General features: G+C 36.4%; 1 protein-coding gene across 1 annotated transcript; it reads right to left on the bottom strand.

The window, feature by feature from the left end:
- Nucleotides 1-688: 688 nt before the first annotated feature.
- Nucleotides 689-18,446, bottom strand: LOC129870906 (probable uridine nucleosidase 2). Its single transcript, XM_055945783.1, has 9 exons — nt 18,260-18,446; nt 17,904-18,019; nt 17,653-17,712; nt 8,177-8,362; nt 7,742-7,846; nt 7,550-7,646; nt 5,361-5,468; nt 5,137-5,272; nt 689-1,237 (listed from the first exon to the last, which is right to left on the bottom strand). The coding sequence occupies exons 1-9, from the start codon at nt 18,306-18,308 to the stop codon at nt 1,129-1,131; spliced, it is 966 nt and encodes a 321-aa protein (XP_055801758.1). The 5' UTR covers nt 18,309-18,446; the 3' UTR covers nt 689-1,128.
- Nucleotides 18,447-23,805: the final 5,359 nt, after the last annotated feature.

The following is a 23,805-nucleotide window of genomic DNA, read 5'->3' as shown; positions in this document are numbered from 1 at the left end:
ATCTCATTAAGGATAAAATGACAAATTTAAAATTAAATTGTTAGTTATAACTATTTTTTTTGAGACCGGCTAAAAAGAAAAAAGTCCCATAAATTTGGACAGAAGTAGACGTTTTGGAGAGTAAATAGACATTGTTTTCTAAATTTACGGTTTATGACATATATTGAATCCTACAACTCTCTTTACTGAGCGAGACTCCATCCATATCCCTACTAGTGGTTTTTGAAAAAAAAAAACGATTCATCGAAGAAAAAGTAAATCTTTGCCTGCTAGGCAAGAGGATAGCAAGTTCCAAATTCTGTCTCGAAAATCTTCAACTATAAATAGATCTGAATTACTGTTGAACAAGCTGTCCCATTTTCTTGTGATGATCTGATCAACCAGGCTATTTACAAGTTGAACTCGTTCTTGTTTGGATAAATCTGTCAATTTCATTTGTTTAAAAACTAAGGCTAAACAACAATATACGTGATCATATTCTTTTCATTATAATGAATCTGACATCTTAAAATACGACTTATGGATTTGGGTTAAAGAGGGCAGAAATAACTTTAAGGAGGTTAATTGTCTCAAACACCATCACTTGCAAAAATTACTTTAAGGTTAATTGTCTCAAACACATTATTTCAAGAGGGTTGAGTATAATTCAACCCCATTCTACAAGTAGCATTTCTCTATTTATAGGCTATTTGTGACTGAATTCAGAGATGACATCATATATTTATAGTTAAACTTGAACCCTTGATTGTTTGTATAGAGAAAATGTCAGCATATACCTCTGATCACCAAGAGATACAAGTATATGAGACCGTTCAGTTTAAAAGAAACTAAAATAATGATGAGTGATGGGTTCTAAAGATCAGCTTATTCAAAAGGAGCTCAGAAGCAGGAGATTTTGTTACGTCTGGAGATGGCATCGAAGCAATAAACAAAACGAAATTCTTCTTGGTGATCGACATATGTCCCATAATCATAGTATGAAGAAAACCTTGTTATCATCTTCCCCTTCACATCAAAACAGAATTCTGGAAATTGTTCATGTTTCAAGCACCGAGTTGCAGACGAACAAAGAATAGAAAGTGCAGCTGGAGATACGTCAAATAGCTCTCTTTCAGCTACTAGATTCTCCTAAGAATTGATGAGCCGTTCCATAACCAATTTGAGAACTCTAGGAGCATCAACAGTTACTGCCACTTTTACTGAGGGTTTATCAGACCATTCAGTGAATTCAGCAAACCTTGTTTGTTCAACAGTAAACATAGTAAGTACTACTTATCAATCAAATATCCCTCAATTCAAAACATTATATGTACAAAGATTGATAAATTTCCCAAAGCATCAAAACAGGGAGCAAAACACGGGTGCATAGAATATTTTAGTCATTTGAAACACACATATCTAATCCAACTCATCAAAACAACATATTCAAGTTCTTGAACCCAGAGGCCTAACTGAAAAGGACAGCTAAAATGGTCTAGTTTCAGTAAAAATGGGAAAGAGAGTTGCAAAAGAGATCTTTGGGTTTGACAATTTTTTCTCTTCCACAAGTCCTTGTATTCCTATCCAATTCCTTGTATTCCTATCCAACAATATTGTAACAACCCAACTCCAGTTTTTGAGCATTTCTGTGCCAAATCATGATTTGAGACCCCTTGTATAAGTCAATGACATCATTTTTGGACATGTCAGCATGATTTCGATAAGGACCCGAGGGGCTTGAGTGAGTTTCGGTACCATTAGACCACATTCAAAATTGCAGATTTTGCTGGTGCAGGATTATGCTTCACGATCGCGAGGGGTCAGCCCCTATCACGAAGAGGAGGAAAGCTGGTCACTGCTAATGCGGGCTGGTCTCCGCAATCACAAAGAATGGGACATCTTCCAGATGGGCCTAGTTTCCCTTCAACGCGAATGCAACCACAAGGAGCTGCGAGCCGCGAATTCAAAGACTTGGCAAGTTAACCCAGCTCATCGCAAAAAAGGCCCGATCAGTATATTTACAACAGTGATGAAAAACAACAGCTATTTCGAGAGGTTTTGAGGAGGCTCTCAGATTTGGGATGAAGAGGGTGGAATGCCAACCTATAAATCAAGGTACACTACTACTACAACAACAACAACAACAACATACCCAGTGTAGTTCCACATAGTGGGTCCGAGAAGGGTAGAGTGTACGCAGACCTACCCCGACCTTAGAGGTAGAGAGGTTGTTTCCTGTAGACCCTCGGCTCAAGAAAAAACAATCCAAAGCAACAGTTCAGAAAAAGAAGTGACGGAAGTAAAAGCATAATAAGGTAAAAGACTACGATGAATGAAGTACAAGAAACAACAAATAATACCAAAAATTGAAGGACAAGAAACTACAGAAGCAATACTATGACTACTAGTATGGACGGATAGCAAGACAACGTACTATTACCTTCTAACCTACCATCCTAATCCATCCTCCACAACCTCCTATCTAAAGTCATGTCCTCGGTAAGCTGAGAATGCGCCAAATCCTGTCTAAGCACCTCTCCCCAGTACTTCTCCGGCCTATCTCTAGCTCTCATGAAACCATCCACAACCAACCTCTCATACCTCCTCACTAGGGCATCTGTGCATCTCCTCTTCACATGCTCGAACCATTTCAATCTCGCTTCCCGCATCTTGTCCTTCACCGAAGCCACTCCCACCTTGTCCCGAATATCCTAGTATGCACACATCCATTGCAGCATCCTCATTTCCGCCACCTTCATTTTTTGAACGTGAGATTTCATAACTAGCCAACTCTCCGCCACATACATCACAGTTGGTCTAACCACCAATCTTTTGAACTTGCCTTTGAGTTTTGGTGGCACCTTCTAATCACATTGGACTTCGGATGCGAGCATCCACTTCATCCATCTTGCCTCAATACGGTGAGTTACATACTTCATCCATCTCGCCATTTCCTTGGATAATAAATGCAAGATACTTGAGACTTCCTCTCTTTTAGATGATCTGAGCATCAAGCCTCACTTCATGCCATCCTCATGTGTTACGTCACTGAACTTGTACTCCAAGTATCTTGTCTTGGTCTTACTCAACCTGAACCCTTTCGACTCTAGGGTTTGTCTCCAAATCTCCAGCTTAACATTAACTCCACCACTAGTCTCGTCAATCAAAACTTTATCATCCATAAATAACATTTCCTACACTAGTCTTGCATAGATTGGAGTCGTGAAGCAAGGAAAGTGAAGGAATGGTGCTAAGTTGCTCGCGATGTAAGTGAAACTTTAGTTTCTTGTTTTGCTCGCTTTTCAATAAAAGCATGCTACTTTAGTTGCTTTGATGCATTTAAAATAATCTAGTTCATGTGCGAGGCAAGTATGAGCAAGATAGTTATTTCTCAGTATCCGGTATTGGCCAGAAGGGCTTAGCTATGTATATGATATCCATCGTGCTTATTTAGTTGTTCTGAACAGTTGATGATATTTGAGCATGTTTATTATCCATTGTTATTATCATCATGCCTATCCAACTGTACTTGATATCTAAAATATCTGATTTAACAGTTGTAATACTTGTCTACTATTTGAATTGTATTACTTGTGGGTAAGACGTTGGCATAGCTATCTTACGCTCCGTTCCTTTTAGCTGAGCGCATTGTGCCAATTAGATTTTACTTCTTCTCTCATCATTTGTCTCCATGATACTTTCCTGCAAACACTGTCTTCTCTTTTTAGTTTTTGCTGCTCCAGCCTGATTGAGATTTCAGAGGATAGTCTGCTGCTTTATTAAGAATTCGAAGGTAGTCAAGAAGATATTCATGTTGCTTTCTCGAGAGGAATGGTCAAACAGACATTGAGTCAATATATTTAGAGGCAGACCTAGTGTTAAAGTAGCCGGGTTCATCTGAACACAATGTTTTCAGCTCCAACCTTGTATATATTTGTGAAATCTAATAGAGTTGGTATATATTAAGCAAACCAAATACACCACTTCAAGAGAGAAGTGGATGTAGTGGCATTTACTCCTCAAGCCCATTAGAACTTTAAACTTCCCAACTCTTAGATCTTAGATCTGCCCCTGAATATTCTCCTCACTCAACTCATCCTCTCCTTTCTCCACTCTAGGATTGTCACCTTTTTTTTCACTGTTCTCTTTCTTTTGTCTCTCATCCCCACTTTTCTTTACACTTTGATCATCATGGATGATTTCACTTGACCTTCCTTCACCATGATGAACATATGAGAAAGAAGATTTAGGTGCACACAAGAGTTGGTTTCCTCTCTTGACCACAACATAATTATTCCACTTCTGATCATATGAAAGAACATGAGCATTAGACCAAGGCATACGAAGATATAAATGACATTCAGCCTTAGGGTACATCACCACAAACCTCCCCTTTTGGGTTCATGGAACTAAAGCGGGCTTGAGGACAAGATCCTCGGAGGACCAAAAATGAGAAGTGTTGCGTAAGGCAGATCCAATGAAGTAGTAACACTGCTGAATAGAGATCAATGGAACTGTAGAATCAGGGGAATAGAAAAAGAAGAAGAAAGAGTACTAGCTAAGCTAATTTACAACTAAGAGATATATGGCCAACAAGATAATGCCATTTCATTTTCATCAGTACTATATATAGGACCACAACCCTAGCTGACTCACATAGAGTATGCTACCTAAAACAGTGTCCTCACCTATTGCCTCTGACAGAGCTATGCCAGCTCATACAAAGATGGCTAATGTGTAATTAAACAAAAATATAATACTACTGTAACTTCAGGGACTAAATTGTTAACAACTTCATAACTAACTTGATGGTGACAGTTGAGTACCACTGTCACAGCTCACAATACAATTTACTTCAGCCATTTTCATTCTGCATCATTGCGGAAGTTCTCTTTCCTGCTATCCCTTTACTGAAGGAAGTTGAATCCTCAAAGTACTATCCTATAGTGTTATTTGAAGATGGCAAGTGTCTAGGTCCAGCTGGAATTGTCAGCCAATGATAGAACCATCTGATACTGATGGTGCAAGCAATCTAGAGAATAGTAAATGTACCAAACCACACTTTTGTAGGGCTGGGAAGAGAAGCTTTGTTGCTCTGAAAACACAATAAAAGGAATGGAGGATAAACTTGTTCTAAAAAAAAATGCAACAGTTTACCTCTTTTGTTTGTTATAAAATAGAGTCAGACCTCTTGTGATTCCAATTGTTTGGACACGAACCACACCTTCTGTATAGGTGATTAGTGAGGGATCAACAGCAGCAAGCAGGGCAGTTGGATCATGAAGGTAAACACCTATGTGGAGTCCCAGTTCCCATAAAATCAGAACAATGAGCATGCACCGAATAATACACTAAGAAAGCCAGTTTGGCAAGAGACAGACCTTTTGTGCTGTATGCATCATGGTGATAACCAAAATAAACACCCAAGATCTTGTCAAGGTACTTGGCATACTTTCCGTTAGACTTCGCCAACTCGTCTCGATCAAAATCTGACAGAGGTAAATAAATATAAATAAGAAAGTTAATTTTGTGGGAAGTGAAATAAAATGGTCCAGAGGAGCTCAAATTGTAGCATCTATGTAAAGAAGGGAGGAGAAAAAAGAAAGTATAAAGCACATCTCGATGTAGTAGTATAAAACTTTCCTCTATATATTGTTACTTTATGTGGTAATAATTTCACCATTACGTGAGATACCGTATTATTTTCCCGACAGTTATTGGACTATATCACAAATTGATTTCTTTTCCCAAAGAATGATCAACATGTCAATATAAATCATACAAGTTAAACACTGTGACTACCCATCTGCCAGTGAAATCTTCTACACCAATAACAAAAGAGAAAAGCAAAGGTTTCAATATCCAGTTAAATTTGGGTTATCTGTGGAAATCCTGAACAAGAACCGAAATTTCATAACTTTTCTTCACCCAAGCGTAGGGGGAAGGTGGAACTATGGCTTTGGAAATCAGAGCATGCCCACTGGATTGGATGCATAAAAGAGTTTGTTATAAAGCACATGCAGCTTTACTTAATCAAAGATCCACACATATGTATTTTGCTTATTATTTAGCTAATGCTCAAGAATTTTTCAAGAGACATGCAGAGGGATCAGGTAAAAATTCTTCTGAAAATCTCTCTTTGTTCTTTAATTCATAATGCTCCTATGTTACTATCTCTATACCAACAACAACAACATACCCACTGAAATCCCACAAATGGGGTTTGGGGAGGATAGAGTGTACACAGACCTTAACCCTACCTCGGAGAGACAAAGAGGTTGTTTCCGAATAACTCTTAGCTCAAATATAATAAATCAAAGTAGGTATGAAAAGGAAAAGTGATAATGAAGAAAATATAGCAACTAATAAGGAAACAATAACAACACAATAATACGATAATCGAAAGACACTAAACAACAAATGATGCTAGATATCAAAAGCAAGAAACTACAAGAATAAGGCTAATACTACGGCAAACACCACCAAGCCTAAATTTGTCAAAAAGCAAGACAACACTCCACTATCCACTAGCCTTCTACTATAATCAATGACTTCCACACCATCATATTTAAGATCATGTCCTCGGTAAGGTGAAGTTGTGTCATTTCCTATCTAATTGTCTCTCCCCAATATTTTTTGGCCTACCTCTACTTCTCCTCGTACCCACTATATCCAACCTCTCACACCTCCTCACTAGGGCATTTGTGCATCTCCCCTTCACATGCCCCAACCATCTCAGCTCACTTTTCTAATCTTATTGCTCTCATTATGCCCACACATCCATATCCACAACTTGTATTTTCTGAACATGAGAGTTCTTGGCTGGCCAGCACTCTATCTCATACAACAAAATTAGTCTAACCACCACACTGTAGAACTTAACTTTAAGTTAAGGTGGTACCTTTTTATCACAGAAGACTCTGGAGGCAAGCCTCCACTTCATCCACGCCGCACCAATACAATGTGTGACATCATCGTCAATCTCCCAACTCCCTTGGATTAAAGATCCAAAATACTTGAAACTATCTCTCTTGTCGAGCCTCATTTCCATGTTTGCCTCATGAATCTACATTTTTATTTGTTGAATGCTGACAGTTAGTGTTTTCTTTCTGTGATAATGCCGTAGCGTAGGACTCTAGGAATTTTGGAAGCTGAACATGCTCAAAAGATGCCTAAAGCTTTTAGCTTTGATCATTTGACGTCGAGTGAAAGGGTTCCTCGCTAAATAAAAAGAGATGTTACACGAGACACGAAAAGTAATTTATTTAAAGTTAATTTCTCAATTTTCTCTTTTCCTTCCTTAATTCACCATCCTCCAACTGTGCTACTATCTCCCAGTAACCAAATATCTATAATAGTTTAAGCAGACAGTGAAAAATGGAAACTTCTGGCTGCGTTTGCAGAATATTTTCAGAACTGACATGAGGATGGTCCAGAATACATAACCCATTCTTTCAAGTCATGAATGCAGGAAATGTAAGAGGAACAAGAATATGGTAGTGTAAGAGGAACAGAATATTTGAAGTACCATACGAACTGGTTGTAATAACTTAATCAACCGAGAAAGTACCAGAAAGGACAACTTGATGTGTAACATTTATTCCAACTGCTAGAACGTCAGCACCACTAGTAAATACAATATCAGCAGCATCTGGATCTCCAAAGATCTTGTGCAGATGAGCAACAAAACAGGTGTAAATATAACATAGAGAATACACCTGAAAAACTAAAGCATGATTTTGGATGTATCATAGCAACTTACATTCGCCTCAGCAGCTGGATTGACATTTCCGTTTACAGAAAAGGCACCACCAAGAACAACAATTTGTCCAATGTTTTTAACAAAATCAGGATCTGATTGAATGGCCTGTTGCAATATTCCATTTCAGTGACCAGATTTCTATTAGGTTATCATCAACTGATTCCGTTCCAATTTATGTGGCATAATTTGACTGAGCACGGAGCTTAAAAAAGAAGGGAAGTTTTGGTATTAAACGTGCCATAGCATTTGTGCGACTATTTATGAATTTTAAAACTTGGGGTCTTAATCATGCCATAACATTTGTGCGACTATAGAGGCTTAATTTTTGTTCCCAAATTTAGAAACTGTCATTCTTTTCGGAAGACAAAAAAAGAAATGATGCCAAATAAACTGGAATGGATCGAGTAATATTTAACTGGAAGATTACATACTTACTAGAGCTATATTTGTTAAGGGACCCAAAGCTACAACAGTAACCTTTCCAGGGTATAGGCTGGCTTGTTGAATGAGAAAGTCAGCAGCATTATGTTCAATAGGCTTTCCATTTGGTGCAGGAAAATTTTGGTTTCCAAGTCCATCCGTGCCATGAACAAAATCAGCAATTCGAAGTTTCGTACCTTTCTTTACATTAAATTAAACAAAGTAAGAAGAAGCATATTCATAAGGAAAAGACATTTCTAAGTCTGCTGCCTATTCTGACTATTACCTTTTCGCAAAAAAGGTTTGCTGCCTATTCGCTAAATGAACAAGTAATCAGAAGAAAAGCACAATAAAATTTAGAAAAAGGAAATGTTATTGGTAAACCATATGAGAATTCTGCAACAATCATCACATCCAGGACTGATGTTGCAATTGATTTTTTCTCATACAGAAGAAAATGCAAGAAACTAAAATAAGAATCTCCAGCATGCACTTCACCATTTCTTTTATCATATTTACCACCTATGCCTTATTCTGTGGATATTCTGCGGATATATTTTGCTGCTAAGTCAGGTATTGTAGGTTAGAAAATAAATTCTGATGCTATTTAGAAAGCAGTTTCCTCTGAGCCACAACCTTCTGGTCTTCCTAAGAGAGCATCTTCAGTCCCACTTGTTATATGGAGCAAGAAAGCTAGTGGTACATGGAAAAAGCTCTTGAAAGTTACCTCATACACTTGGAATATGGAGGATACATCTTGAAGTATTACTCACAAGCTCGTTAAGCAAGATTTCTTGATACGATCCGAGATACAAACCACAGTGGAATATCAAGTAACAATAATTGAAAGCAAAGATAAGATAGAAGTCAATTAAAATAATCGAGAATAACCTGCATAGTAAAACAAAGAAGAAATCTAGAACTCTATATGAACGTTTCAGGCAACAATCGATATACGAGCTTGATCGCTTCCAAAGAACGAAAAAATAGAACCCAAGATATAAAGAAACAAGAAGATTACCCTCAGAAATCCTAATTCATGAAAACAGGCAATCATGAGTCCAACTCAAACCAAGAGATCTAATCGTGTCTCAAATGGAGTTTTCCGATCTCACAATTGTTAGGAAAAAGGAGGAATAACACAAAAATATTCACCGTGAATATAATGGGAAAAAAATGACACCAAGAACTTTAAGTGAAAACGTTTTTGAATTAGGAAAAAACCATGGGCCAAGAGGAGCAACTGATATCACTATATTAAGAAATTTTACATTGTGTAGTTACAAGTACAAAATTCAAAGTGACCATTACACACTCAAAAGAAATAACCCTCTTTTGATTTCCACTTCATTAAAATATCGCTCACTTTATTTTCTTATAGTGTATGGTATACCTCAGCACTCTAATATTTTTTTCTCTCTGTGTTGATGTACATAAACTGACGTTGAGGTCCCTATTTATAGGCATGCAATGTGCCCATTTTTCCACCTTGTATTAATTGGCCGGCAACCAATTTCAACAAAGATATGCCCGATTTGGGAATATTTTCTTTAAAAGATAGGATCTGGAGCCCACAAATCTCCCCCTCCAGTCCTATGCACCTGAAGGAGGTATCTTTGTCTTCTCAAATAGAGCTCATGCCAACAAGTTCTCCACAGAAGTTAAACTTGTCGTTTGGTATCCCCTAGGTTAGCATATCCACTGGATTTTCACTTGGGTAAATTTTTTTGACGTGACATGATTCACACTCCACTTGCTCATGAATCCAATGATATCTCCCATCTATGTGTTTTGTTCTTGCATGGTACATGGAGTTCTTGCTCAAGTCTATTGCATTATGACTGTCACAATAGAGAAGATACTCCATCTGTTGCAATCCAAGTTCTTTAAGGAATCGTTTGAGCCATATCATCTCTTTGCTAACTTCAATAGCAGCAATATACTTTGCTTCAGTTGCAGACAGTGCAACACACTTTTGTAACTTTGACTTCCATAATACAACCCCCCCCCCCAAAAAAAAAAAAGTAAACAAATATCTAGTATTGGATTTTTTTTTAATCAAGGTCACCTGCCATAGCAAAATCTGTATAGAACTTCAAGATTGGATCCTCCAAAACACAAGCATTCATCTGAACTTCCTTTTAGATAGCTGAGTATCTGCTTCACAACTTCCAAATTTTCTTTCCTTGGAGTGTCAAGAAACCTACTGATAACACTAACTACGTGAGCAATATCAAGTCTAGTACATACCATTGCATATATTAAACTTTCAAGGACAATATGGAACTCTGGCCATGTTCTCTTTTTCCTCCCTTGTTGTAGGACACATCATTTTGTTCAACTTCATATGACCAACAAGAAGTGTGATAACAAGCTTTAACATTCTTCATGTTGAAGCGCTCAAGTACACGTTCAATATATTTCTCTTGTGACAAATAAATCTTCTCTATAACACAAGTAATTCTCATGCCAAAAATTGGCTTAGCAGGACCTAAGTCTTTCATAGCAAAAGACTTAGAGCCCGTTTGGATTGGCTTTAAGTTGGTCAAAACCAACTTAAAGCCCTTTTTCAGCTTTTGGACGTGTTTGCCTAATGCTAACTTTAAGTCAGAAAGTTCTTAAAGTCAGTCAAAAATGAAAAGTTAGGATTCCTAACTTTTTTTTTTCTAAGTGCTTAAAGTCATTTTCTTTGACCATGAAAATTACTTTTATATCCCTTATATTTTAACTAAATTCCCAAACTACCCTTTTTATTCTTTTAACCCTAAAATTCACATAATTTTCTTTATTTAAGCACTTTTATCCAAACACTCAATTGCTTATTTATAAAAATAACTTTCAGCACTTTAAAGTTCTAAAAGTACTTCATACATAAAAGTTACTTTTTTTAAGCCCATCCAAACGGACTCTTACAAAACTCTTTCTTCAACTCGTCAATCCTAAAATTATTTTCGCCTGCAATTAACATATCATCTACATATAGCAAGTGGATGATAAAACCATCATCAAATTGTTTTTGTTTAAACACACAATGAACTGAGGAAGTCTTCTTGTAGTCTTGCTCCCCCATAACAGATTCAAACTTCTTATACCTCTGTCTAGGAGTTTGCTTTAGTCCATAGAGACTCTTTTTAAGATTGCACACATCATTTTCTTTACCTTTTATCTTGAAGCCCACTGGTTGTTCCATATAAATCTCTTCTTTTAGGTCACCGCGAACAAAAGTCGTCTTCACATCCATCTTCTCAATCTCTAAATTAAGACTAGCAATCAAACTAAAAACTGTACAAATGGAGGACATTTTCAACTGGAGAAAATATCTCATTTAGGTGAATACCCTTCCTTTGACCAAATCCCTTAACAACCAATCTAACTTTGTACCTAGGCTTCAAGTTGTGGGGTCTAGATCCCATCTAATAAGGAAGAAAATCTTCCTTTAGCAAGATTGGCAACAAATTGGGCACACCTTTGTTGAAATTGACTAGTGGCCTTGTTAGGGGATTTGGTCAAAGAAAGGGTATTTACAATGACGAAATATTTTCTCCCGCTATGAAAATGTCCTTCATTCGTACTTTTGGTTTGGCTGCTATTGAGCAGATGGATGTGAAGACGGTTTTTCTTCACGGTGACCAAGAAGAAGTAATTTATATGGAACAACCTGAGGGATTTAAGGTAAAAGGTAAAAACAAATTATGTGTGCAAACTTAAAAAGAGACTATGGCCTAAAGCAAGCTCCTAGACGGTGGCATAAGAAGTTTGAATCTGTTATAGGGGAGCAAGGCTACAGGAAGACTTCCTCAGATCATTGTGTGTTTGTACAAAAACAATTTCATGATGATTTTATCATCTTTTTTCTATATGTGGATGATATGTTAACTGTGGGCATTGACGAGTTGAAGAAAGAGTTGTGTAAGACTTGGGTCATGTAGAGCAATTTTAGGCATGAGAATTACGCGTCTTAGAGACGAAAGGAAGCTTTATTTGTCACAAGAGAAATACAGTGCATGTGTACTTGAGCTCTTCAACACGAAGAATGTTAAGCTTGTTAGCACACCTTTTACTAGTTATATAAAGTTGAGCAAGAAGATGTCCTACAACAAGGGAGGAAAAAAGAGAGCACGACCAGAGTTCCATATTCCTCCATCGTCGGAAGTTAAATATATGCAATGGTATGTACTAGACTTGATATTGCTCACGCAATTGGTGTTATCAACAGGTTTCTTGACACTCCAGGGAAAGAGCATTGGGAAGCTGTGGAGTGGATAGTTAGGTATCTAAGAGGAAGTTCAGATAAATGCTTGTGTTTTTGGATGATCAAATCCAATCTTGAAGGGTTATACAAATGTTGATATGGCGGGTGACCTTGATAAAAAAAATCCAATACTCTATGTACCATGTAAGAACAAAACACATAGACATGAGATATCACTAGATTCCTAAGCAAGTATAGAGTGAATCAATTCATGTCAAAAATATTAAAACAAGTGAAAATCCTGCGGGTATGCTAACCAAGGCGATACCAAAAGACAAGTTTGACCTATGTAGAGAACTTGCCAGCATGAACTCTCTTTAAGAAGACAAAGATATCTCCTTCAGGTGCATGAGACTGGAGGGGGAGATATGTGGGTTCCAACCCATATTGTGGGATCCGGATCCCATCTTTCAAGGACTTTTTTTTCCTTTCTTTGGCAAGATTTGCAACAAAATGGGTACATCTTTGTTAAAATTGGCTACTGACCAATTAATACGAGGTAAAAAAATAGGCACACCTTTGTTGAAATTGGCTACCGGCCAATTAATACAAGGTAGAAAAATGGGCACATTTCGTGCATATAAATCGGGACCTCTACACCAGTTTATGTACACCAACACAACAACAACATACCTAGTAAAATCCCACTAAGTGGGTAGGCAGACCATACCACTTCCTCGTGGAGGTAGAAGGTTGTTTCCAAAAGCCCTTCAGTACAAGTGCATCAAACTCAAGTAAAAGAAGAAGAAAACAATAAAAAAAAAAGCATAGCAGTGTAAAGAAAAACATTGTAAAGTCTACAAGAAAGAAACAATAGCAACAACAAAATAGTGTGATAATCGAAACACAATAAATAACATATAGCAAGAACTACAAAGGTACGACTAGTACTACAACAACACTAACAAGTCTAAACCTTCATAAAGCAAGACAACACTCTACCCCTACTAACCTTCTACCCTAATACGCGACCTCCACTCATTCCTATCTAAAGTCATGTTCTCGCTAATCTGAAGTTACACCATATCATGTCTAATCATTTCTACCCAATATTTTTTCGGCTTACCTCTACCCCTCCACGTACCCCCTACAGCTAGCCTTTCGTACCTCCTAACTAGGGCATCAACACACCTCTTTTTCACATGTCCAAACTATTTCAATCTCACTTCCCTCATCTTGTCCTCCATAGAGGTCACTCTCACCTTCTCCCGGATAACCTCATTCTAATCTTATCACTCATAGAATGCCCACACATCCATCTCAACACCCTCATCTCCATAACATGCATCTTCTAAACATGTAAGTTTTTCACTAGCCACCGCTCCACCCTATAGAACAAGAACGGTCAAACCACCACTCTATAGAACTTGACATTAAGTTTAGGTGGTACCTTCTTGTCACACAAAACTCTTAAAGGCAAGCCTCCATTTCATCCAAGTCGCCCTAATGCGATGTGTGACATCATCATCAATGTCCCCTCCACCCTAGATTATAGACCCAAGATACTTAAAAAATTCTCTTAGGGATAGTCTGTGTGGCAAGCTTTACTTCCACGTCCGCTTCATCCAATGCAACACTAAATATACACTAATACAATGAGAAAAAATATTAGAGAGTAGAGTGAGGTATACCATAGATTACACGATATAGTCTGTGAAGAAAAATAGAGTGTGAGTGATATGTTAGTGAAATGAAAAATCAAAAGAGAATTATTTCTTTTAAGTGTGTAGTGGTCACTTTAAGTATTGTACTAGTGACCTATCTTGCTCGGACTGTTTAAAAATATTGACGGGTGCGTGTCGGATACTCCAAAAGTAGTGCATTTTGGAGAATCCAACATGGGTGTGGCAACAATTTTTTGGAGAGTCCAAGCAACATAGCTTGTGACTACACAATGTAAAATTCCTTACTATAGTGATATCTGTTGCTCCTCTTGGCCCGTGATTTTTTTCTTATTTAAAAGGGTTTCCACGTAAAATTCTTGGTGTCATTATTTTTTCATTTTATCTCCATTATTTTGACTGTGAATATTTTAGTGTTATCTCTTGTTTTTCCTAACAAAAATATGCAAAAATATTTGTATTCACTTACTAAGGACGAGCCTAGAGCTTTATATAGGTTGAGGTATGGCTAGAAATCTCAAAAATAGCCCATGAATAAAATAATTTTTCGGAACATAGTTGTGTGACCATGGTTAGATAGTGTCAGATAGCACAACATGTTGGAGCTCTTACATGGTCAAGCTGATCATGCTCCGATAGTGCAACATGCTGGATCTCCTACATGGTCAAGTTGGCCAAGCTCAGATAGTCTCAGATAGGGAGCTTATTCCTTTGCCTTCGCATTTTCTTTGCTACAGAACTTGTCTGATACCAGATGTAAGCATTCCTCTCCAAACACTTCAACCACATAAACATTCCAATTGTGGAACAAAGTCATACTATCATGGTTTGAACCTCCCAAGCTTCCACGAATCATCAATTGAAGATCATGGAGGTCCTTGGCTAGAAAATTACGCATTCCTTCGGTCTTTGAATGTGCCAACTGTCCACTTGACATCTCGAGATCATCCGTAGTGTGTTCTGCTTCGCCCAGGCTATCCTTTGAAATTACAATCTTGCTAAGCAAGAGTTCTCTTTGACACACCAATAGATGGCTTAGTAGCTAGTATCAAGAGTCTTCCTCCACACACCAGCGCCAAACTTGCATGTCTTTCCATGCAACAAAGTTAGTCACAAAAATCAGAAGCCGCCTTATCATCTTTCTCAATCTTTGAAATTGATCGCAAGTTTCCATTGATCATGTACAAGTGCTTCATGCTATTCACACCTTCCTCCATAATGGTAAAATTGTTTTTGCAGAAAAAGCCTTTTGGACAAACTCTTAGCTGGAAAGAGATTCTTCAGGCTCTCCCACAATCACAACAGGTTTCCTTATCTATTTCTTTATTATCTATAATGCTATTTACAACTTGGATATAAGTTTTGTGCTTGAGCACAACCATATCTTCCCTTTCGTCAAATTTGATCTCTGCTGGCTTCTTTCCACCCAAAGCTTCTGCCGAACTCTGCTGCACCACAATATCCTACACTCTAGTTTGCCACAGTAAAGTCATCATCGACATGGCGGAAGTGGAGAGGGGTGGCTAGGCCATTGGCCTCCACCTCTACACATAAGCTAAGGTTATGTGCTTTGTGTACAAAATACTAACGATAATAATCCAAGTCCTCGTGCTCCTTGCCCCTCCCCAAAGAAAGTTACGGGCTTTTTTTAAGTAAATACCATATAATCACTAAAAGAAGCTTATATGCTCGATTCACTTCACTTTTACCTCTTTTATTTAGCCATCCATTTTGCTAGGTTTCCCATCCTTTTTCTTTTTTTTCCTCTTTGTTCTGCTACCTTTATCATTAGGGCAAATTCGCTAGAAGTACAAATCAATTTAATGCACTATTAATTGCTATTTACAGTTTTAATGAAAGACCACAAATTAAACATGATAATAGAAGTACTTAGCATAACATATATTCACTTTGTTGAATATTAGTTTTTCCATCGAAGTATTCTGCTGGGACCAGTGACCATTCTTCTGCTCTTTTTTCAAAAATCAATGATCATATAATACAAATTTAAAGATTTGAAAACATATTTTCCATACAAATTTCAATGACTTGTTTCTCTTTTATTCTACAACTTGTTTTTTCCCCTCCCCTAAAATACCTCCCTGGTTCTGCCTGCCCATTTTAATCAAATGGTTTGACAACATAGAACTAATCAAAGTCATTTTCTGGGCAAACTGGATTACCAACTGTAGCTCAACTGCATACTTTAATACCACTTGTTATACAACTAGGCTCAGACTGCCGCAAAAGCACAGTGCTAACATGGTTGAATCATATATGACAAAACCACAGCAAAGTTATAAAGACTAATGAACACAAAATATTACTGAACAAGACAGACAGAAGGATATAAGTTTTTTTAGCAAAAGTATGCTTACATCCACGATAAGATAAAATACATTACTATATATGGTCACTATGGCTGGGGAGCACTGCAAGTTGGTATGAACGAAAAGCAAAATGTTTTTTTATTTTTGATAAGGTAATGTAATTTCATTAATCAAGTACCGAGGAACTAAAAATTACAAGGAAAAAACACAGCAAAGCTGATACATTCTCAAAGACTCAATGAACTACAAGTATTGAGAAATATCATCTACCATGTCTCCTACACCAAAATATTAATTCTGAAGACATTTATTGTTTACAGAAAACATGACTTTTCTGAGTATCAAAAACATCTCTCATTTCTTTCTATCCAGATAGTCCAAAAGATGCAAACAGGGATGGTATGTCAGATTTTCTTCAAGTTTTTGATGACTTTATGACTCTACCAACATTTCAGCAAGCCGCTCACCCTGTATAACATCACCCAATTTACTCCACTACAGTTCAGGAAGAGGTCCCAAATTTGTTTTGTATGAGTACAGTGGAGGAGACCAAAAAACAAAGAGTAAAACGTAGTGGTTCTTTGATTAAAAAACTGAAAATATTGCAAAGGAATGAAATACACTTCAATGTTTCGTGCATCTTTTTAACGGCTTTCGCTAACAGCATGGAAAAATCATTTCGTCACGCCTCAAATGATACCAAAAGTGCTTCATATATATTCATTGTTCATCTGTCTCCCCCATTCTCTTTATTTATATTGACTATAGTTGCATTCCTAACTACCAGGTGTTTCTAATACCAAATTCCACCTTCACTCATTCCTTCTTTTAGCTTTGTTCCTAGATCTGAACATTTGAAAGGACAAGTCTAGAACCTTTTCTTTCTTCCCAGAACCACATACATGTCTCAGACCCCATGATAAACAAGCTCAATGTCTTTGCTTTCGACCTTTTTTCTTTTCTGGGACAGGGTACTACTGATTATTCTTCCTATTATTCCTTTTCTCTTATTATTTTTACCAACTCAAAGAAAGTTTCACCTGGGAAGCAAAAGGAAAGGGGGGGGGGGGGGGGGGAGGAGGAGAGAAATAGAGAGACAGAGTATGTACCAAGGCAAGTATATCTAGTGTGGATCATCATAAAAAAACCAAAAATGATACACCACAGTAGTGCCAAAGAGTTGAGTTCCATTTAACAAGTAAATTAGAGTGACAAGAATAACTAAAAAGCTTGGAGTATGTAACAGCTAGGCAAGTTAAAATGAGCAACAAGGACAGGATTACATACAGTGATTGTAACATGAGAGCCTTCAGCCACCGGAATATCTGTCCTCCCAGCTACGTCCAACTGAATCATTATGACCTCAAATCAATAACTATAAGTGTAGCTAAAGTTTACAGATATCGGATACACCACTACGATAGTGCCCAACTGAGGAGCAAAGCTGACTCAGTAGTCTTTTGCCTTTTAAAATTTACACTTACAACAACAAATAAGGCATACACATTTAGCAATTATCCAAGAAAATGAAAATTTACCAGATGTAAAGCATTTCTGGTAGCTAGAGTTGTGTAGACATTTCCATATATCGTTGTAAGCCCGATCACCTCAACTTCGGGAGATTGCAATGCCACAAATATCGCCATTGCATCATCTAGGCATATTCATAATAGCTCAATTAATTCAACAATACAATTTCTAAAAATAAATCTTGGAAAGCTTAATTCAGCTGAAAAGACATAAGTAGTAGTAGTAGTTTCTATAGGAAATGGAAAACCCATGTCAATCCTAATGCAGAATTTAGAGAAAACGAAAACCGAGATAAATCTTGACAAATTTCAACTCAAAATATTGGGATTTATCTGAGGTATATTAAAATCTTTCTTTCGGATACCAATGCCAGGATCAGTGTCAATGATGATCTTCTGGGGTTGTGCAGCCATTTTCTGAATCTTAATTGGAATTTGAATAGATCTGGAATCGGAGTGATGATGAATCGAGGAAATTGGAGATTTTGATATATATATATATATATAATTGTTAATTACTTGAGTCTTAAAACTGAACAAGTTTGACTCTATAATGACAGTTAGACGGAAAAATGAGGTAAAAAAGGCTCACAAGTCTCCAATTTAAAAAAAGGGTCAAGTGGGGCCTTCTTCATTTTTATCTTTATTTATTTAATTTTTAACTAATATAAGGAACAAAATTAGTAACTGTGTTCAATTATTGGTCAACTGATTAGTTGTAGGATCAATAATTTAATTATTTGTCTATAATGTACTACAATTGCTCCTTTTCTGCTGATCCTATTCAGTTAATTTTTTACTATGTACTAATTTTTAACTATTTTAGTATAGATATAATGATTCAATATAAGAGGAAGAGAACTAGAACATTTCATCCAATTCAGATAGTAGAGAAAATATTGAGAGTTTAATTGTTGCTAAAAAAAGAGGTACCACAACACTTCAAAGTATCGATGGACAACCATTTGGAGTAGAAAAAAGTGACCAAAGCAGCAACGAGCAATCTAGCGAAATAAAAAAAAAGGTAAAAATAGCACTAACCAATCAGGTGAAGAAAAAAATGATGAAAATAGCAATGAAAATTCAAGTGAAGAGAAAAAAATGGTGAGAGCTATGGAGATTAATCAAGTGGAGAGGAAAATAGTGAAAAAAGAGAAAGTGAACAATCGGATGAAAAGAAGAAGAAGGTATTGAATTCTCTCCAAATTATGTCAAAATCATTTTCAATGATAAGTATAAATTTAAGACCCACTTGAATGTGTCTGAGTCTTATGATTCAAGAATCAATGCAAGAGTTGGTTTTGGAGCTCAATTTGTTGAGTTTAGAAAGATTTTTAATCGAACAACATATTGAAAATAGTTTCAAAAAGTATTGTTTTGGTCACTTTTTCAAGTTGGATAAAGCTGTAGCAGTACAACTTTCAATGAAGTTAGTATATGATCTTTGTCTTCGTCGTATATTTTCTGAAAAGAAAAAGGAGGTTTGGATTGATTATAATGATTTTCCTACTTTTTTCGGCATTAATGAATTCACTATTATAACTGGACTTCGATGTCATTTTCTTCCTTCTCTAAGTCAACAGTTATGGAAAAGAAGATGAATTTTTTGTTGATATAGTTGGTTAATTTGCAAATGCCATTGTACTCATAGAAAAGATGTGTGATCCAGACTTGACCAAAAAGGAAGAGCTTTCTATTAGTATGGTTTGATTTTTACATTGTGTATTGTGTTCAAAAAGTGCAAATAAGAAATAAGAAGATAGAAACTCATTGGCTAAAGATAGCGTCGAAAAAAGTGTGTTTGATTCATATTCATGGTGTTGAGTAAGCTTTGATACTATTACCTATCTTTTGAAAGAGTTAGATTCAACCAAATCATAGTATAATCTTCATGGTTTTCTATGGGCGTTTGCCGTAAGTAATTAAATTGGTGTTTTCATTCTATGATTATTAGTTAAACTATTATTTGACTTTATTATGTATACTAAGCTATTTTTAATATTATATTGTAGGCTTGGACGTTTGAAGCTATTCCAACACTTTAATGATTTTCCAATAATTCTTCACCTGAAAAGATCAATTCCAAGAATGATTAAATGGATGCCTGCAACACCCGCTTACAAGACAAATATTAATCCTATTTATCAAGCAAAAAAACAAGTAAAATTATATCTACACAATATTATTAATTATGTTATGCAATAGTTAAACAACAATTGTAATTATTGAACAACTGAACTTATTGTTCCCACAACTATTTAAGTTGTCCAACAACAGTAAAAGTTGTACACGTACAACTAAAATTGTTGTTAGAAAATTGAATAAGTTATTTCAAAAATATATATATATATGCATAATATCAATTATTTTATGCAATAGTATAATTATTAGACAACTGAACTTGTTGTTCCCACAACTACTTCAGTTGTCCAACAACAATAGAAGTTGTTCCCACAATCACATACAACTGGAGTTGTTGTAGCACAACTAAATTAGTTGTTTTAAATTATATATAACTTATTTTTTAAAATGCAGATGCAAAATCAGGATGTTCACCCTTTTTTTTCCAACAAAAATAAAGAATGAATAGATTTTTATTCAAGATTTTGAGCCCTATGAAAATAGTTCGAATCTAAAAATTGATGCTTTAAAAGAAGAGTTGGCACTTGTAACAACTATAAAAATGAATTTAACTGTTGGTGAGGAGGGTCTTGAGACAACTGGTAGTGAGAATTGTGTTCTGAGAGATTATGGTGTTTAGAGGCACGGTGATGATCAGATTATTTTAATACTATCTCTTTTGGTGGAGTAGAAAGAGGTGACTCATATTGTACTGGAATTTTTGATGGAGAAAGGCTTAATTCAAGTTTATGATTTCAATATTCATGTGTGTGATGAGCCAACTTTTTTACTTTGTGTATGTCACAATATTAGCTAAATATGAGTCACCTATTTCTACTCCACCAAAAGATCTACAAGTATCTAAAGCAATCTGACCATCACCGTCTCTCAACGCCATAATCTCTCAGAACACTATTCTCTCCACCAGTTGTCTCAAGACCCTCCTCACTTACAGTTATATTCATTTTATAGCCGTTAAAAGTGCCAACTCTTTTTTAAAACATCAATTTTTAGATCAAAACTATATTCATAGGGCTCAATATCTTGAACAAAAATATATTTCTTCTCTATGTTTTTTGGAAAAAGAAAAGGATAAACAATCTGATTTTCCGTCTGCATTTAAAAAAATAAGTTATATATAATTTAGAACAACTAATTCAGTTATCCAACAACAACTTTAGTTGTATGTGATTGTGGGAACACCTTCTATTGTTGTTGGACAATTGAAGTAGTTGTGGGAACAACAAGTTCAGTTGTGTAAGACCCCAAATTTTGTAAAGTCGGAAAACGAAGATCAAAAACATAAAATTACTGAAAATCTACAATTTTGTCACTAGGTAATGACCACAAAGGCCATCACGGGCCATGGTGATCACCACACCTCATGGTGATCCACCTGGTGGTGACCCTGAGGTTTACTCTTGCAGGGTGAGGTCCACGACAGGGCACCACAGACCTTGATGTGCACCACGGCCCGTGAGGCCCATCGTGGTGACCCCTCCCCTGAGACCTCAAATTACGATCCCAAGGCTAGGGCCACGACTGGACACCACGGGCCGTATATCTCTTCACGGACCGTGGTGAGTTCCGTGGTGATCACTCCTGCAAACCCATTTGCAGGGCCTGCACCACGCCTATTCTTCACATCTAGTAATGCTCTCCACGGACCGTTAAGGGTCCCATGGAGGAAGTTCTGAAACCTTCCCCTACTACTTTAGAAATTCCAATTCTAAGTCCAACATCACGGCCACCACCACAGGCCGTGTTGAGCATCACAGACAGTGATGGGTCCTTCGTAGTGAGTCCAGTTACAATTTAATGAGGGGTAATCCGGTCTTTTTTCTATTCTTTTACTAATATATGTAGACATTTTTGGGAGTAGATTCATTATGAAAATATTCTAAATATTCCTAAACCTATTCTTTTCCCTCATTAATTTTCAATCAACTTTAATACTTCTCTCTCAAGGTTCATTCAAGGATTCATCTTCTTCATCAAACTTGGCTTGGATTTTTTCAATAACAAGTCTCATTTTTCAATTCTAAGGTCAAATTCAATCAAGATATGTAGGAATTGATCCATGGGTCCCTTTCACCCATGGAGTCCCAAGGCTTTCTACTCAAAATCTCATGAATTTTAATTGGGTTTGTAACCCTAATTTGATAATTTGCATTGGGCTATATAAATTATGTTTTAAATTATTATACTTGATCATTATAAGTATGTTCCTACATGAATTATATGATTTTAAGTTGAATTACGATTTCCCATACATGAAGCCTATTTTCAATGCTGATATTATGGATTATGATTATGAATTCAATGATTTCAAGGTATTATCATGACTTTCCTCCAAATTGATTATGTATATGACTTTTACTTTAAATTCAAGTATGATTTATGATCATGAATTACAAGTATGTTCATGATATAAATTTCATGTAAGATATGAAGTATGGTGACTTAGGGACCTATGTGGTGACCTAGGACCTAAATATATGAATTATGCAAGTATGATTTGTAATGATGAAAGAACAATTCTCACATTGCAATTATGTTATGAAATGAGCCATTCTATGAATTATGGAGTTTATGAACAAGTTATGATATATGCTTCGTACGTTTACTATGTTATGTATTCCGTGAGATTTAATTTAGCACCAAGTGGACTTTGAGGTGGGGGCCATACCAAAACTCTTAGTAGTACCCTCAATTCTATTAAACTACGTTCCATCATAGGTTGCCTTTATGGCTTAGCTAGTGGATCCACATACAGCATATATACATGACCCGCCTAGCAGGGTAGAGTCTACCTTGACAAGTAAATTCTCTTTTCTTCCATTGTTTGAGGAGACATCGGGATTCCAGCTCGCATAGTCTTATTGTCGGTTATGGTTCTATCCCACATATGTATGATCTCTTATGTACTCTCATGATTTCAACTATGCTTTCAAATGCTTTGATCATTATGATTGTCTCATGACTTTACTCGTCTCATCTTATCATGTACTTTATTTGATCATTGCATTTTATTATTTACGTTGCATGTCATGCCCTCATACTTAGTACGTTCAAAGTACTAACACATATTGTTTCCTAAATTGTTTCATAATGTAGGGGTTGAGGATCATATTCCCATGCATGGATTATAGAGCTCATTCCGGTGAAGTTTTAGTGAGTCTTCATCCATCAAAGACTAGTTATAAGTTGGTTGTTTTCATTTCAAAGACTTTGTTATATTTCTTTCATGTTGAGGGTAAGCTAGAGACATGTCTTAGTCCCCATAATTTTCATGTAGTAGATACATTTATTGGACATATGTTTAGAGTCTATATTGTCAACTTCTTATACTTTTCATGATTCATGATTTAGACTCCTTCTTATATTATATTCCACACTTACTTAACCTTATGAATGCTTTATGATATGTCAAGAGGCTTGGTTGGATCTCTTCGATGTTTCGATTATCGTGTTATGACTATGCCTCCAAGAAGACCACCTTTGCCAAGGGGAAAATATACTTACAAAGCTCAATCTCTCCTAGCTCCTCAAGAGAATGGCCCCCTACCTAACCAAATAACCAATGCAGAGTTTTGGATCGCTATTAATATGCTAGCCAAGTTGTGGTAAATCAAGAGGTTGCGGCTCCTTCTAATGTTCCCACTCCAGCTTCTCAGGTGAGGGATTTTGCAAGAATGAACCCTCCAAAGTTTCATGGCTCAAAAGTTGATGAAGATCCTCAAGAATTCATTGATGAAGTTTATAAGATAGTTAGCATTATGTGGGTGTC

This window comes from Solanum dulcamara, chromosome 10, assembly GCF_947179165.1.
Source record: "Solanum dulcamara chromosome 10, daSolDulc1.2, whole genome shotgun sequence".
NCBI classification, from domain to species: Eukaryota; Viridiplantae; Streptophyta; class Magnoliopsida; order Solanales; family Solanaceae; genus Solanum; species Solanum dulcamara.
The sequence above is the reverse complement of the archived record's forward strand: the minus strand, read 5'-3'. Positions and strand labels throughout refer to the sequence as shown.